At 41.5% G+C, this 16,815-nt stretch overlaps 1 protein-coding gene across 2 annotated transcripts in view; it reads right to left on the bottom strand.

The window, feature by feature from the left end:
• Positions 1 to 16,692, bottom strand: part of LOC109938800 (glucuronokinase with putative uridyl pyrophosphorylase) — a 40,406-nt gene extending 23,714 nt beyond the window's left edge. Inside the window, exons 1-7 of one of the 2 annotated variants that reach the window (XM_048615603.1) lie at positions 16,539 to 16,692; positions 10,236 to 10,342; positions 9,372 to 9,416; positions 8,292 to 8,445; positions 8,135 to 8,206; positions 5,619 to 5,707; positions 3,742 to 3,898 (exon numbers count right to left, since the gene is read on the bottom strand). In XM_048615603.1, the coding sequence (XP_048471560.1) occupies positions 3,742 to 3,898; positions 5,619 to 5,707; positions 8,135 to 8,206; positions 8,292 to 8,445; positions 9,372 to 9,416; positions 10,236 to 10,342; positions 16,539 to 16,595 (681 nt within the window). In that variant the 5' untranslated portion in view covers positions 16,596 to 16,692. The other variant, XM_048615604.1, reaches the window with a different exon arrangement.
• Positions 16,693 to 16,815: the final 123 nt, after the last annotated feature.

Raw genomic sequence — 16,815 nt, 5'->3', positions numbered from 1 at the left:
CAAAGAAACTGGCATTGGAGAAATCTGGTACTATTTGGCTTACTTGATGGCACAGAGAACAGTGACTCTGTGGCTTCATCAGTTGTAAATCTTGGTGAAGATTCACATTACAAAACTTCTTTAAATTTTAAAGGACTTACAGCTGTAGACAAGATATTTCCACCTTGTAGGGGACTTTAAACTAGGGTTTCATTAACGTAAAATAATGTCCAATGAAACTAGTAGAATATAAGACCATAAGAAATAGGAACAGGAATAGGCCATTCCACCCTCAAGCCCACTTCATCATTCAGGATAAGGGCTGATCCAATATTCCTCATGTCCACTTTCTTGCCCTTTCCCCGTAGCCCGTGATTCCCTGACTGATCAAGAATCTATCTATCTCAGCCTTAAATATACACAAGGACTCTGACCCACAGTTCTCTGTGGCAAGGAGTTCCAAAGACTCACAACCCACTGACAGAGAAAATTCCTCCTCATCTCAGTCTTAAATTGGTACCACTTTATTCTGATATTGTGTGTCTGATCCTAGACTGTCCCATAAGAGGGAACATCCTCTCAGCATTTACACTGTTTCAATGAGATCACCTTTGTTTATAACACAATCCCTCCATTCCAGGGATCATTCTGGTGAATCTTCTCTGAACTGCCTCCAATGAAGTTATATCCTTCCTTCAATAAGAGAACCAAAACTGCTAACAGTACTCTGGATGTGGTCATGTACAGTTCAAGGGGAACTTCTTACGCAGAGAGCAGGCAGAATGTAGAACTCGCTTCAATAAGCAAATTATATAAAGGGATTTGAAAGCAAGCCAAACGCAGGAGAAAGGAAAAGAAGGATATAGTGCCAAGATTATATAAATACCGTGAATTCATAAAATCTCGTTGACTACCTTAAAATTTTTGGAATCAAACAAAGAATTGCGGATGCTGAAATCTGAAACAAAAAAAAACAGAAATTGTTAGAGAAACTCAGCAAATCTGGCAGCATCTGTGTGGACAAAGCAGAGTTAATGTTTTGAGTCCAGTGAGTCTTCATCAGAACTGATAGCAGATAGGAAAAATAGTATTTAGGCTGAGGACGGGGTTGGGGGGGGAATGGGGGGAGAGGTGAGCAGAGAGGTGGAGACAGGACGCAGACAGAGTGAGAGAAATATGAAAGGGGTAGGTAAATGAGAGGATTATTGATAGGAAGCTGGGACAGGAACTAAGCTGAATAAAGTGATAATTAGAGCAAAAAAACAGGAGAGAATGGGTAGACTTTGCTGAAAGCAATACATGTCATAAAGGGCTAGGTGTGAGTGTGAGTAAAATCATAGAAGGATAGAATCAGGCTCTAGAGTTATTGAACTTGATGTGTTCTAGAAGCTGCACGGTCCCCAAGTGGAAAATGTGATGTTGTTCTTCGAGTTTGTGCTGAGGCTCGCCGGAGCACTGCGACAGGCCTGTGACTATGATGTTGGCGTGGGAACACAGTGGTGTGTTTAAGTGACAGGCAATTGGAAGTGCGAGGTCATTTTTGCAGACAGAATGTAGGTGTTCTGCAAAGCAGTCACCCAGTCTGCATTTCATCTCCCCAGTATAGAGGAGACCACATTCTGAGCAACAAATACAGTAAACTGCATTGAGTGAAGTGCAGGTAAAGTGCTGCTTCACCTGGAAGGTGTGTCTGGGGCCTTGGATGATAACGAGGGAGGAGGTAAATGGGCAGGTGTTACACCTTCTGTGATTGCATCTCTCTGTCTCTCTGGCCATCTCCACCTATCCGCTCACTTCTTCACCCAACCACACTCCCAACCCCATCTTCAGCATAAATACAACTTCTTTCCCAGCCGCTATCAGTTCTGAAGAAGAGTCATTGTACCCGAAACGTTAAGTCTGCTTTCTCCCCACAGATGCTGCCAGACCTGCTGAATTTCTCCAGCAATTCCTATTTTTCTGTAAAACCTTTGGGATTTGGTTTGAGACAAAAACAATTAAACCAAGCTGGGTCACTTCAACAATTGCCAAAGTCACCTGACCTAAAAGAAGCCGAGCTCTCAGGAATATATAAAGGAATGTCTAAGTAACACAGCTGACACTATCTGCTATACCCTGAACGGCTATTAGAGGGGCAATTACCTGGGTATTAAAATCCAACTTTAGAATGGATAGTCAGTAATGAAACCCTCAAATATCTCTGGGAATGAGACTTCTCTACTATAAATATTCATAGAATCCCTACAGTGTGGAAACAGGCCCCTCGGTCCAACAAGTCCACACCGGCCCTCAGACATCCCACCCAACCCCCATCCCCTATAACCCACCTAATCTACACAGCCCTGAACATGGGCAATTTAGCATGGCCAATCCACCTAGCCTGCACATCTTTGGACTGTGGGAGGAAACCAGAGCACCCGGAGGAAACCCATGCAGACACGGGGAGAATGTGCAAACTCCACACAGACAGTGGTTGTTGTATTGTTGGAACAAAGACATAAATTTGAAGAGAAGGATTGATTGGAGGGATATGGACCATAAGAAGACAGAAAGGATTAGTTTAATTTGATGTCATGTTCAGCACAACATCAAGTGCCAAAGGGCCCGTTCCTGTGCTTTATTGTTCTATGTTCTCCCTAACTATATTGAAGGATTACAGGGATGCTCTGACAATGGATTGTCAAAACTCTTTGGAACAATGGATTATTCCCATTGTGGCCAACAGCCAGGTTTGAGACATCAGAATTCCACTGCGCAACATCGCCCAACCATCTCCCCACACCCCCACCCACCTTGTCCACCCTCACACCACCCCTCCGCAACTCCCCACCTCCATTAGTGAGAAACCAAGATTATAAGTTTGGGGTTTTGGCTACAAATAAGACATTCAGTAACATGAATAAGAAGGAGCCTCTCTCTCTCTCTCTCTCTCTTTGGAAGTGGTTCGCAATTTTGGAAAAAGGCAACTCCCCCTGAGAGAAAACCAACTGTGAACCAAAATCGTTTGAAAAATGTGGAAATCTGCCACATAACTGTTTCCAAAAGAATCACCAGTTCAATAAATAACTTCTTTATTGAAGAGGTACAAACGTTTCTTCTTCCCCAATAAATTATTTAGTGTGTTTGCATGCTAGTTTGTGTATGGGTCACAGAACTGTTTTTGTGATATCTTTTTGATCGGTTTATCTTTTGCTGAGAGAGTTCTCAAAAAAACTAACTTCTTAATTCTGATTAGCTCAAGGACATCTGTCTGGTGTGTTCTTTAAGGTACATTTACATTGAATTTGAAAGCGCAGCCTTTTCAAAAAGTCAAACTCTTGTTATACCAAACTTGGGAGTAGGACGAGATTATGTTACTTATCCCTCCCAGCTTGGTTGTAACAGTGGTGATCATTGAGATGAAGAGAACTATTCGCTTGTCCTCCATTTATTTGTAGTTATAGCAAACTCAGAAATCACATGACACCAGGCTATTGTCCAACAGGTTAATTTGAAATCACAAGCTTTGGAGCGCTGCTCCTTCAACAGGTGAAGTGGAGGGACGTGCACAGGCACACGTGTGTCTGTGTGCTTCCCTGTATATCACCTGACGAAGGAACAGCATTCCAAAAGCTTGTGATTTCAAATTAACCTATTGGACTATAACCTGGTGTCGTGTGATTTCTGACTTTGTCTATCCCAGTCCAACACTGGCACCTCCACATTAGAACAAACTGACAACTTTTGGTGAGTTTTACTTGATTAAACAGAAGATTTTCTCACCATATACTTCCCAAGCCTTCGATCCTCCACCAGTGGATGATACTTCAAATACTCTCCAAGAGTTGGCAGTGTCTTGCTTTGGAAACAATAAAAGACAACACTTGCCAGCCTCGATTCTGTAACATCTGCAGAGGGCTTCTCATAAAACTTGGTGATTCTGAAAGAAAACGGTCTTCAGTATCTCTGATCCTTGGAAGACAACATGCCCGGATAGATTAGTGGGTCAATAAACATTTGGCGACTCACTGTAGAATTTAACCAGCAAGAGAAAATATTATATTCATCAGATAATACAGAGTTAAGGTCTTTAAGCTTCTGCAAATTCTGAAATCAGAAGGTCTCAGATTGAGGTCAGAGTATAGAATCCCTACAGTGTGAAAGCAAGCCATTCCACCCATTAAGTCCACACAGACCGTCCAAAGAATATCCCAACCAGACCCACCCCCCTACCTTATCCCTGTAACCCTGCATTTCCCAGGGCTAATCCCCCTATCCTGCATATCCCTGGACTGTAACTGGAGCACCCGGAGGAAACCCACGCAGACATGGGAAGAACATGCAAATTCCACAGTCACCTGAGGCTGAAATCAAATCCAGGTCCTTGGATCTGTGAGGCAGCAGTGCTAACCACTGAACCACCATGCCGTTGGTTCATACAATTTCCGATACCTGCTTTGGCCATGATGCTAGTGCCTCTGAGAACCTCAGCCCATAAGGAGGCCATTCACCCACTGTTCCCATGCTTGTTCTAGCTACACAAAGAGCGAAATATTCTGATTCTATGTTCTTTCTCTTCACCTGCATTTTGTCCATTTCTGGGTCCCACATAACAGAATGGGTGCAAACGAGATTTATTCAGAATGGTGAAGGTCTACACGACACTGTCACATGACTTGAACTCATTCAAAACTCTCCTAGCTCCTGTGAAGTTTATCTATCATGCTTGTGCCCACAAATCTCTACTGGCTCCCAGTCCAGCAAGGCACTAATAATAAAATATTATGTTTAGTTTCAAATTCATCCAAGGTCATGCCCTCTATTCAAAGTCCATCCCCAAACCTTCAAGATATCTGTACTGCTCCATTTCTGACACTTTGGCACGCACTCAATTTTAACTGCTCCATGAATGAAGACCACACCTTTAGCTGTTTAATCACCAAGCTCGGGAGCCCTCTCACTAAGGCTATTTATTTTTCTTTTCTCATTTAAGATGCCCCTCAAAACTACTTCTTTGATCAACCATTTGGTCGTGTACCCTAGCATTTCCTTATATTAAGTTCTGCTTGGGAACACGCCTAAAGCATCTGGGATGTTTTACTATTTTAAGTATGCTATATAAATACGTGTTGTTGTTGGACAGACTGGAGAGGCTAGGTCTGTTCTTCTCAGAGCAGAGAAAGTTAAGGGGAGGTTTAATAGAACTGATCAAAATCATTATTTAGCCATGAATGATTTTAATAGCATAATTACGGTGAGAAAATGTTTCCAGTGGCAGGGGAGGGCTGTTGTGGGGAGTGGTCATGTCCCTATCTCTGAGCCAAGAGGTCCCAGTTCAAATACCACCTGCTCCAGGTGTGGGAAATGACGTCCAATATCTTTTCAATGGTAGAACAGGTGGTAACTGTAGGTCACAGATTTATGGCAATTGTTAAAACAGCCAGAGGCGAAAGGAAATTGGATGAAGATTTGAAACTTAAAGAAGTTACAGGACGATTAGGAAAGGAAATAGGAAAGCTGTTTCAAAAAGCAGACACAGCTATGATGGATCAAATGGCATCCTTCGGGATCGCATAATCCCTAAGATTCTAATCGAGTCGCAGTAACATATACGAAGACTCACCAACTCAAAAACTGGCCTTTTTCAATCAGAAACCTACCTGTGTGTCGAGGGGCACACCTCAACTATTCCCCGAGATTCTGTTTTCTCTCCTTCTTCCATTTCATAGTAAATTACCAATTCTCCCTTCTGTCAGGCAACAGTTAAAGAATGGTAACAATGTCAGCATACTGTTGTATTTCACATGAGCTAGTCATGGCTCAGTTGGGAGCACTCCCAATGGTTTTTTGTGTTAAAGTCCACTTCAGAGTCCTGAGCACAAAACCTAAAATCACACGCTTTATTGTCAAAAGTTATACCTTCCAGCTGAGTCATTAAACGAAGGCCCCATGTCCCCTTTTTTAAGTGGACATAAAGATCACCCAGTGCTATTTCAAAGCAGAGCTCGAGATATGCTAGTGTCCTGGTCAATATTTATCCCCAAACCAATATCACCAAATTAACCAGATGATGTGGTCATGATCAGATTGCTGCTTCTAGGAGCTTATAGTGGGCAAATTAGGTGTCATGTTTCTACATTGCAATCTGACTTCATTTCAAAGATTATTAAGTGGATCTAAAACATTTTGTGATGTTCTGTGGTCATGAAAGGTGCTATATAAATGCACATTCTTTCTTCTCACTGTTTAAATTTGGTGTTAAGTAAAATAACATAATTTGGTAAGTAGTTGTACACTTTACATGTGAGAGAGTACGGGGACCACTGATGCAATGTTCCAGGCTGATGATAATATGTGGAGTTCAGCTGGGCTATGGGATGTTACAAGTCTCAGTCAAGTTCGACTTTGGCCTGGGAGGAAATAATCTCTCAATAATCTCTATTAACTGTCTCCCCTTTCCACATTAACACACTTTCCCCTTGCTTAGGCAAAAAAGAGGGGCCTGGTCTTATTGCATAAGATTCTTTCACTGAAGTATATATTGCTCACTCTCCAAACAAGTCAACATTTTCAAACCCAACTCTGAAAGAACTTTTTCCAATGTAGATAGTACCCTTTTTCCCCATTGAAACAAACCCTTAAGATGCTATGTAAATGCTATTGGTACTATTAATAAAAGTGGACAAATGGTTTGGGAGCCAGGAAAAATGAAAAAAGCAAACAATATAAAAACATTAAGTTAATCAAAAGTGACATTCTTGAGCAAATAGCATACAATGTCAGGATTTATGTCAAACTGTGTTTACGCTCATCTTGAATAAGATTAGGAACTAATCAATCAAACCCCCAATCTATGAAATAAGAGCTTTACCACATCTCTATCTTGAATGTTAATGCCACCAAGTACAATAAATATTTAATTTTCATGAATATCTTAGATAAGAAAGTGTTTCTTGACTGAGAAGGGAATGGTCAGTATCAGATCAGACATAGTGGGAACTGCCGCTGCCGGAGATTCTGAGATAACAAAGTGTGGAGCTGGATGAACACAGCAGGCCAAGCAGCATCAGAGGAGCAGGAAAGCTGACGTTTCGGGTCTAGACCCTTCTTCAGAAATGGGGGAGGGGAAGGGGATTCTGAAATAAATAGGGAGAGAGGGGGAGGTGGTTAGAAGATGGATAAAGGAGAAGATAGGTGGAGAGGAGACAGACAGGTCAAAGAGGCGGGGATGGAGCCAGTAAAGGTGAGTGTAGGTGGGGAGTTAGGGAGGGGATAGGTCAGTCCAGGGAGGACGGACAGGTCAAGGAGGCGGGATGAGGCTAGTAGGTAGGAGATGGGGGTGGGGCTTGAGGTGGGAGGAGGGTATAGGTGGGAGGAAGGACAGGTTACAGAGGCGGGGACGAGCTGGGCTGGTTTTGGGATGCGGTCAGGGGAGGGGAGATTTTGAAGCTTGTGAAGTCCACATTGAGACCATTGGGCTGCAGGGTTCCCAAGCGAAATATGAGGTCCTGTTCCTGCTACATTTGGATGGCATTGTTGTGGCACTGCAGGAGGCCCAGGATGGACGTCGTCCAAGGAGTGGGAGGGGTAGTTGAAATGGTTCGCGACTCGGAGGTGCAGTCGTTTGTCGCGAACCAAGCGTAGGTGTTCCAAAAAGCGGTCCCCAAGCCTCCGCTTGGTTTCCCCGATGTAGACCATTTCTGAAGAAGAGTCTCGACCCGAAATGTCAGCTTTCCTGCTCCTCTGATGCTGCTTGGCCTGCTGTGTTCATCCAACTCTACACCTTGTTATCTCAGTATCAGACCAAGTGTGTATGGAATACAGATAAGCGAAAAATGATCATTTTGTATATAAAATACTGATTCCCTAGCCTGAATCATGCAGCTGTAAAATTTTGACTACTCTCAGATAATTTGTATTCAATCCACATCCTTCACACTATTCAGAATTGTTTTTGGCCTGTATATTTCTATCTAATTCTATCGTATGATCACCCCAGACACTGACCTGAGCCATTATGTGATTTCATTTATTTCACATGAGCAAGGTTACATAGTCTAAGTTTCCAACCTTTATTCCCAAGGCTATTTACACTAAACCAAATAGCTTTTCACTTAAAATCACATTAAGTCAATTAAACATCATGAAGAAACAAGAAACCAGTGGGTTTACTGACCTTAAACGTAAAGAATTTGAGAACTTCAGCTATATCAAAGTTCAGATCTTCACATAGCATATCCCCAGCAACCTGGAAGTACATACAGATTGTGGTGAGACAGCGTGAGCAAAGATCCTAAACTTCAGCAAACAACCAGCAATGAAACAAAACATACCACCATGACATCATCAGTGAACCTCTTGCTCCTGATCACTAGCTCCAAGTCAGCCACTGCACCCAATTGTGTTTGACTGGTTGTCGATCCATCATTAATAATGTTTTCCACTGGAAAATCATTGGCAGTTGCCCATCGCTCATAGTACTTGTACCTGCACGTGGAAAGTTAACAATTAATTCATAAGTGCTTTGCTGGTGCCCATTGTATCTCCACAGAACTGCAGCATACCATACAAGACCATACGAACCCTGCTTACTTTAGATCACTGCAGTAAACTAAAGACTTAATTCCTATAGCAACTTTCATGACTTCAAGACATCCCAAAGCACTTCAAGAAGTACTTTTGCAGTGTAGTCAATGTTCCAGTGTAGGAAATGTGGCAGACGATCTGTGCGCAGCCAGCTCCCACAATCTGCAATCTGATAATGACCAGGCAGCTTCATTTTTGTGATGCTGATTGGGTAAAATTTTACCCTGCAGACGCAGACAATTTCCCTGCCCCTCTAAGTCATGCATGAGATCTTTTACCTCCACGTCTCTCTCTCATTCTATTTCTAGTTTTCATAAAGGCAAAATACTGTAGACGCTGGAAATCTGAAACAATCACAGAGAACGCTGGAAAATCTCAACAGATCTGGGTGCAGTTGTAGAGAGGGAAACAGCGAAATATGTTTCTCTCTCCATAGATGCTACTGGACCTGCTCAGTTTCTCCAGCATTTTCTGTTTTTTGTTGTTTTCATACCTTTACACTCTTTCACTGGAGTCTGAAGTTGTGGAAGGGTTCAGATGCAGCTCATGGATGTAACCATCTCTCCACAGCCAAAAGGATTGTTCGTCCCATGTTCCACATCACTATTCATTTCTTACCCTCTTTGTCCCAGCTTACTATATTTGCTTATAAACTGTTCACCACTAAATAAGCAAGGACAGCTGAATTGAAACATCATTTCTGCATCTCTCTACACATGCAGCCTGCTCGGGATTTCCAACATTTTCTGTCGTTATTTGCAGCATTTCTATTCAGTGTTATTGACTGTTGCTGCGTTGCTTCTATTCTCAACAGCAAACATACTCACTTATCTGCATTTGTGACAAGGTAAACGTCACTGAAGAGCTGGCGTCTGCAAACAGAACAGAGAAAACATCATGGTGTATGGCAACTCAAAATAAGTTTCATACAGGAAGATGGATAGAAAGTTAGAAGGGAGATAGAATTTGCATTCATATAGTGCCTTTTACAGTTTTGGTGTTCGACAGCAAGTTAGTTACTTTCTGAAGTGTTTATAATGTTAGAAGCACTGCAGCTAAATTGCTGACAGTGAAATTCCAAAAACAACAATGAAGTAAATCCAATAATAATCTCTGTTTGCAATATCAGTTGAAGGATTAACCCTGGCCAGGCTGAACTCCCATACTCTGTCAAAATAGTCCAGTGTGATTTTTAACATCCACCTGAGGCAGTGGGCGAGGCCTTGGTTTAACACATCATTTGAAAGCCAACACCTCTGCTAGTTCAAGACAGCTCCTGCGCATTATCAGATTTGTCAGCTGACAACTTGAGTTCAGCTCTCTTGAGCAGGATTCAAACCCACAAACTCCTCATCCAGAGGCAAGAGTGAAATCCACTAAGCCACAGCTGACACTAAAGGACATCTGGCTAACCTTAATATACTGACCTACATGTTACTCATCCATCCTCTCCACTGTGGAAAAGATTGCTTCTGGAAGAGCATGTTGAACAAAATCTCCTTTCCACATTGCCCATTTTCTGAGAGTCACAGTTCCCTTCTCACAATCCCCAGCTTTGTAATCTTTTACATTACTAGTCCTAGCCCAGATAGCCCACCTCGTCAGGTGAGATTTAAATAAAATTTATTTTAAATAACTCCTACTAAGAAAAATGCAGCTGTTACAAGTGACAAAAATGATAACACACTCACATATTTACTACGTCCCACCAGAAATCCAGAATCTTCTTCCCACCAACTCCCGGTAACAGAGCCTTTGGGATCCCAACTAAGTGGCTGTAGAGGCCTGTGGCTTCATTCTGTGAAGAAATAATTTTCGTGAACTGCACAGTATATCAGTTGACACATGATACTTGTTCACTGTTTGCATACAAACGAACAGAACAATACTTGCATTTATAGGGTGCCTATCACAATCTCAGAATGTCCTAAACTACATTTTTGAAAATGTAGTCACTGTTGTATGAAATGTAGAAACAAATGTACGCGCAGCAAGCTCCTACAAACAGAAATGGGAAAACGATCAAATAATGTGTCTTAATAACATTGACCAAGGTTCTGAGAAATAAAAACACATGCTCTGAGAAAATTCTACTGGTGTACTTCAAAAGAATGCCCTGAGATCTTTGTGCCCACCTGTAAAAATCATTGAATTCCTACTGTGAGGAAGGAGGCCATTCAGCCCATCAAGTCCACAGTGGCCCTCTGAAGAGCATCCCATCCAGACATAGCCCATCCCATGGCTAATCCACCTAACCTGCACATCTTTGGACTGTGGGAGGAAACCCACACAGACACAGGGAGAATGTGCAAACTCCACAGACAGTCACCCGAGGGTGGAATTGAACCCTGGCACTGTGAGGCAGCAGTGCTAACCACTGAACCACTGTAAGATGATTGGAGTTTCAGTTTAATGTCTCATCTGAAAGATTATCCAATTGGTTAGCACTCCTTCAGAAGTGTGTACTGAAGTATCAGTTTTAGTTTGCAGAACAAGTCATTGGAATTAAATTTAAACTCACAGCTTATAGCTCATCGGTGAGTTCATTACCGAGGTAACCATGGTCAAATATTTGTAGGAGTGGGAAAATGGCTGTTTGACCCAAATAGGTCCATATCATTTGAGCAGATGAACTTAAGTGTATCCAATTTAGCAATGTCCCATGTACCTTTTTAGAAACACATCTATTTGCCACTTAACTCCCAGTCTGCAGCCAGATTCACTGACCCTCCATAGTAACTCAATCTACAAAACTGTTACCTTCTGATGGAAATCTTCCAGCTGGACTAATACACAAGAATTCTGCTAGCTCTGTAAACACTAATGTATCTCGTTCACCGGAATTTACAAACTACAAACCTGTGCACTGTCCTAACTGATACTCATGGGTCTACTCTGTTTGCAGACACCAGCTCTTCAGTGAGATCTACCTCATCACAAATGCAGCCAAATATTTATCAGACAGGGGAGCTTTAATTGTATAAAATTATGAGGAGCCAAGTCGGAATATTTCCATGATATATTTCCATGAGCAAAGAGGTTAATAACCCAGAGAGCATAGCGTTAAAGATAATTGGTAGGATTAGAAAGGGTGTCGAAGAAGTTTTCAGCCAGAGGATGGTGGAGATCTGGAATTCATTTGCTGAAAGGGAAATAGAGGCAAATATCCTCCATTTAGAAAAATACTTTGATGCGCATTTTAAGTGCCCTAAAGGGATAACAAGGCAATAACTGGAAAATGGGATTAGGCTGGATTGTTTTCCCACAATGAACCAAATGGCCTCTTTCTGTGCCACAAATTTTTTATGTTTCTGTAATGGGCCTGACATACAAGTCCACAGCTCCCTTTTTTTTATTTCAGAACTGCGGGATTTGCCATGATTTATTTTTAAATTTAGACTTTTGAACATGTGACTCTGTTATTAGAATCATTCACCACACATTTTTTTTGATTATGTCTTTATGAACCAATTGAAAATTGCACATCTTGTCACTGTTACCAGATCATCTCCCTTAATAACCTTCATAAAAAATTATTCAAGTAAGCTACAAATGTTAACTTTAGGTATCAAAAAAAATTGTTGAGTTTCTCAATGTAAAATAGTCGTATGATTGAGGAATAACAATGCACTCATTTAACCAAATTAAATAAAAGCAAAAATAAAGATAAAATACTGCAGCTGCTGGAAATCTGAAACAAACACAGCACATTGGACAAATTCAGCAGGTCTGACAGCATCTGTGGAGAGAGAAACAGAGTTAACAGTTTGAGTTTGATGTGACTCTTCCTCAGAATGTTCCAGATTCAGGACAGGGTATTGACTCTGTTGCTCTCTCCACAGATTTGCTGCCAGACCTGCTGAATTTCTCTAGCATTCTCTGTGTTTGTTTCAAATAAAAGCAAAATACCATGGATGTTGGATACTATGGATGCAGGGTCACCTGTTTAAAACAGAAATGAAGCAACTTTATCTTCTCTCAAAGGATCGTGTATCCTTGTAACTCTTTCTGAAAAAGTGATAAAAGTCCTTGAATATTTTTATGATAGATTAAGCAAGGGGTAGGTGGTCATCAGGGATAGGTGTGAATGTGGATTTAAGGTTACATTCCAAGCAACCGTAATCTTGTTGAATGGCAGAGCCAGGTTCAAGGGGCTGAATGGCCTACTCCTTCTCCTAATTCATATGTTCATATGGAAATCTGAAATAAAAGCAGAAACACTGGTAAACACTCAGCAGATCAGTGTGCATCTGCAGCAAAAGAGGCAGACTTTAAAAATTTTGAGTCAGTGACCTTTCATTAACCATTAATGCTGTTTCTCTGTCCAGCGATGTTGTGTGACTCAGTCTGCCTTTGCAGCATCATCTGTTTTTATTGGGATCTAACTAATACTGTTCACAGCAATAGCATTTTTTTTCTGCTTTGTCCCTGATCCAGCTTGGTGCCTAACTAGTACTTTCACTGTAGATGAGTTTCAGAGAGGCATTAATAGGATTTCTGGTTAGCAGCTGTACCAGTATCACACAGCAGACAACCCACCACCTGCTCCAGCTCCCACCACCACTTTTTTGTTGAAAGAACTTTAGGGCTTGAGCTTCTCCCATGTACTCACCCCAACTCCCACACACCAGGCCTAGTTATCACATGGTCTGCTATTACACAGAATCCATTGTTAGCCATTAATAGCTATTCATTCTCCCAGGCTGACCATTATCCACTCATTTGTCTGTCCAACTGTTCTCTCTCTCTCTTTGGGCTCTATCTCCACCTATTGTTTACTCCTTAACCCCTCCGTGCACCCTATCTTCTGCATAAAAACACATTTTCCCAGCTACCATCAGTTCTAAGGAAGGGTCGCTGGACCTGAAACATTAACTCTGCTTTCTTTCCACAGCTGCTGTCAGACCTGCTGAGCTTTTCCAGCAATTTCTGTTCCCATTTTCCATTCTCTTCTCCTTTGCTAGTTATTTCATGTTTATTATCCATGCTTAATTGTATCTACTCTCTACTGAGTTTACGTGTCCTTTCTTAGGGAATAACTGCTACAAATCATTGATTATGTAAGAGGCGAAATGTTACTTACAGAGGACATTGCAACATTTAAGTATAGAAAATAATGTAGCCATAAACTGTATCTTGAGATTGCACCTCTCTTCCCTTCTTTCTCAAACAAAAGTAGATTCAGAAATAGAGTGTAAAACAGATAGAGAAGGAACATTTCTCAGCACTCACAGGGAATCCTGAGGATAACTTTATTGGTCAAGATTACTGAAATAACTCCACAGAGGTCGGTATCCTATCATAAAGTCACCCTTTATTTACACAGAGAGTCCTTGACACTGATCCAGGTTCCTCACAGCCAGCTCTCAGAGTGAACAGTATGTCTTACACTCCTGTTCTTAACTGTCAGCCAGGGCTCCCTGATTGGACCAGATTAACAGACCCAATCAGAGAACTCATATTCTATGAGGTCCACCTGGCTGACCTTGTTACAATCATTACACTTCCCCTTTAGGAATCTGAGAACCACTGGAACTAAAAGTTTTGTTAAATCTTTTGAAGAATGACAATTGGTCTCGGAAAATCTTCAACAAAGGAAAAAAAAAAGTGTTGGAGAAATTCAGCAGGTCTGGCATAGTAATTTGCTCTTACTTTAACAAAGGAGAGTAGTTAGGGTGTCAAGGGATGAGGAGTGGGAGCGTTGGGTGTCACGGTATTTAATGGACAGGCAGTGAGACACTATGATTGGATAGGATTCTAAGCGGGCAGGCTCTGAGGTTTGCATTAAGCGGACAGGATTCCATGGGCAGGAGATACCGCAAGTCTGGGGTACTGCAAGAATGATTGGCCTAATGCACTGCGTGGTTTATAGGCTTGGTGGGTGAGGTGTTAATTGCTTGGGCCTCTGGTACACTACCATTTAATTTGTGAAGATTTTAAATGAGAACATAGACCCTAATAGCAGAGGCAATGACAGTATCACATTCCAAACTTGTTCCACTCACAAATTACAATGTCCAAACATCCATCAGCAGTCTAGTTCAGTTTTATTCTTATTTTTGTTAGTTTTAAAAACAGAAATAATTAAAAGTTTTAAATGCAGGTCATTTAAATTCAAAACATTACAATGTTTTGAGGATTATTTACTGTCTCTTACACCTTGGAATTATTACATAAACTTAATTTGCTCCTTATAACTGGATCAGGTAATTAATTAAGACTGAAAACTGTTTTGGAATTAGTCCTGGGGCAGTTGTTGATTACAACCTGTGAGAAATACTGGATTTGATTAAAATTAATTCTCACTGTTTAAATGCTATAATTAGGTCGCAAAAAGATGCATTTCCTGTCAGTGTATCCCTAGTCAGGATATTATACAACAATAATTAACACATAATAATATGATAAGCAAAAAAAAGACTTGGAACTTTTTATGCTACCATATCAGATGAAGAGGCTCAAGGCCAAGATTCTATGGACACAATATCCAATGGACTATGGCTGATATATGGGAATTAGCAAGGGATCTCTGCAGTCTCCATATCTACCTCTGCCCATGATTATATAGCAATGCTTGATCACTTTACACATGCTATTTTAAATGGATGTCTCATATATTAGAGTTGAGCTTTCTCTGCACCTTCTATGTGGTTATAACACTTTGTTCTGTGTTCTGTTCTATTACCCTAACATACTTATGGTATGATTTGCCTGGATAGCATGCAAAACAATACCTTTCACTTACCTAAGTATGTGACAATAATAAAATCAAATCAAACCAAAATTTGTGCTGTAAGGACAGCATTCTAATTTTTAGAGTATCCTTCAGGTATTTAGAGCGTAGGGGTAGGAGTGAGCAATTGGTGGAGACAGAGCCCAGATAGACAGAGAGGAAAGAAGTTCGGCAAACAAAAAAATTGTTCATAGTAAGTTAGGGAAGCTAGATAGGTGATAGTGGGGACTATGATTGCATGAAAAATGGGTTAGCTGTGCTGATAGGAACCCATATTATGACAGGAGGTCTGGGTGAGAGCGGGTAAAGCACACATGGGAGAAGGTGTTCAGGCAAAAATTATTTAACTCTATATTTACGTCTGAGGGCTGCAAGGTTCCCAAACTGAAAATGAGATGTTGTTTGTCTAGCTTGCACAATATGGCAGTTGCGAGGAAAGAGCCCACCAGTATGATGGACAACAACTAAGAAGGTTAAGGCATTGGGAATAAATTAGGATTTCTCTACAACAGTGATTACACTTCAAAGAAACTTTACGGTTTACAGTTTGTTTGGGAGGCCCTTGAGGTAGTGAAAGGTGCCATATAAATGCCAAGTGTCCCTTCCCTCTAAAAAGGTCACACTGAATTAGCGGTCGTATTATAAACATTTTGTGACCTATTGAACCTTAATATATACAGCAGGAGAAATGGAGATTGAGGATGCTGAGACTGAGTGATGATGTTAAATATTGCTACTTTCACCAGTTATGTGTGTATTCGGTTGTGAAGCAATTGGCAGTGAGAATTCACAGGGCTTTCTAACTGCAAACTTTGCAGCTACAGCTGTAACCCCGCCCCGTATTGACTTTGGACTTGGCCACGAAAACTTTACACAAGAAAGAAAGCCAGACCGTGTAATTTCTCCAAACCCTGTTGCAATTTTTCGTCTCCAAATTTGTTGTGAACAAAGCCAAAAGCGCCATGAGCGAATTCTGTTTTACGGGCTACAGATGCTTGGTGTGATGTGAACTTGCAAGCATGCAGCAATAAGGTCTAAGAAACACTGTAGAGACCGGGAGTCCCGTCTTAGCCTCTCTTAGAGATGCTGGCTGCTCGGTTGCATGTTTCCAGCATTTGCAACAACGTCGCTCCTAATTCCGGAATCGTGGCCGAAAGAGGCCCAGAGGGGGCGGGATCCAGCACCTTGGGACTGAAAGATGCAGAGCTCTCAATGGGTTCAAAATTATTGCACCGTTCGTGAGGCGAATTATAGTATTCACCTTGATCTCGTTCTCCAGCAATGTCCCATGTCCAGCGACTAGCAGTACGCAGATCATTAGGGCGACCCCGGTAACCAGCTGGGCTGTAACTACTGGCTGAAATAAACTTGCATCAGCTCCAAGTTCGTTTTTCAAAGAGATTAACCGAGTGTCTACGCAGCGTCTGCACTCAATGCACAGCGTCCTTACATCACAGGTTACAGGCGGAGTTACACTGATAGGAGATAGTAGGAACTGCTGATGCTGGAGAATCTGAGATAACAAGGTGTAGAGCTGG

This window comes from Rhincodon typus, chromosome 32 (assembly GCF_021869965.1).
Source record: "Rhincodon typus isolate 14 chromosome 32, sRhiTyp1.1, whole genome shotgun sequence".
Classification (NCBI taxonomy): domain Eukaryota; kingdom Metazoa; phylum Chordata; class Chondrichthyes; order Orectolobiformes; family Rhincodontidae; genus Rhincodon; species Rhincodon typus.
Note: the sequence above shows the minus strand (reverse complement) of the source record. Positions and strands in the feature narration are given on the sequence as shown.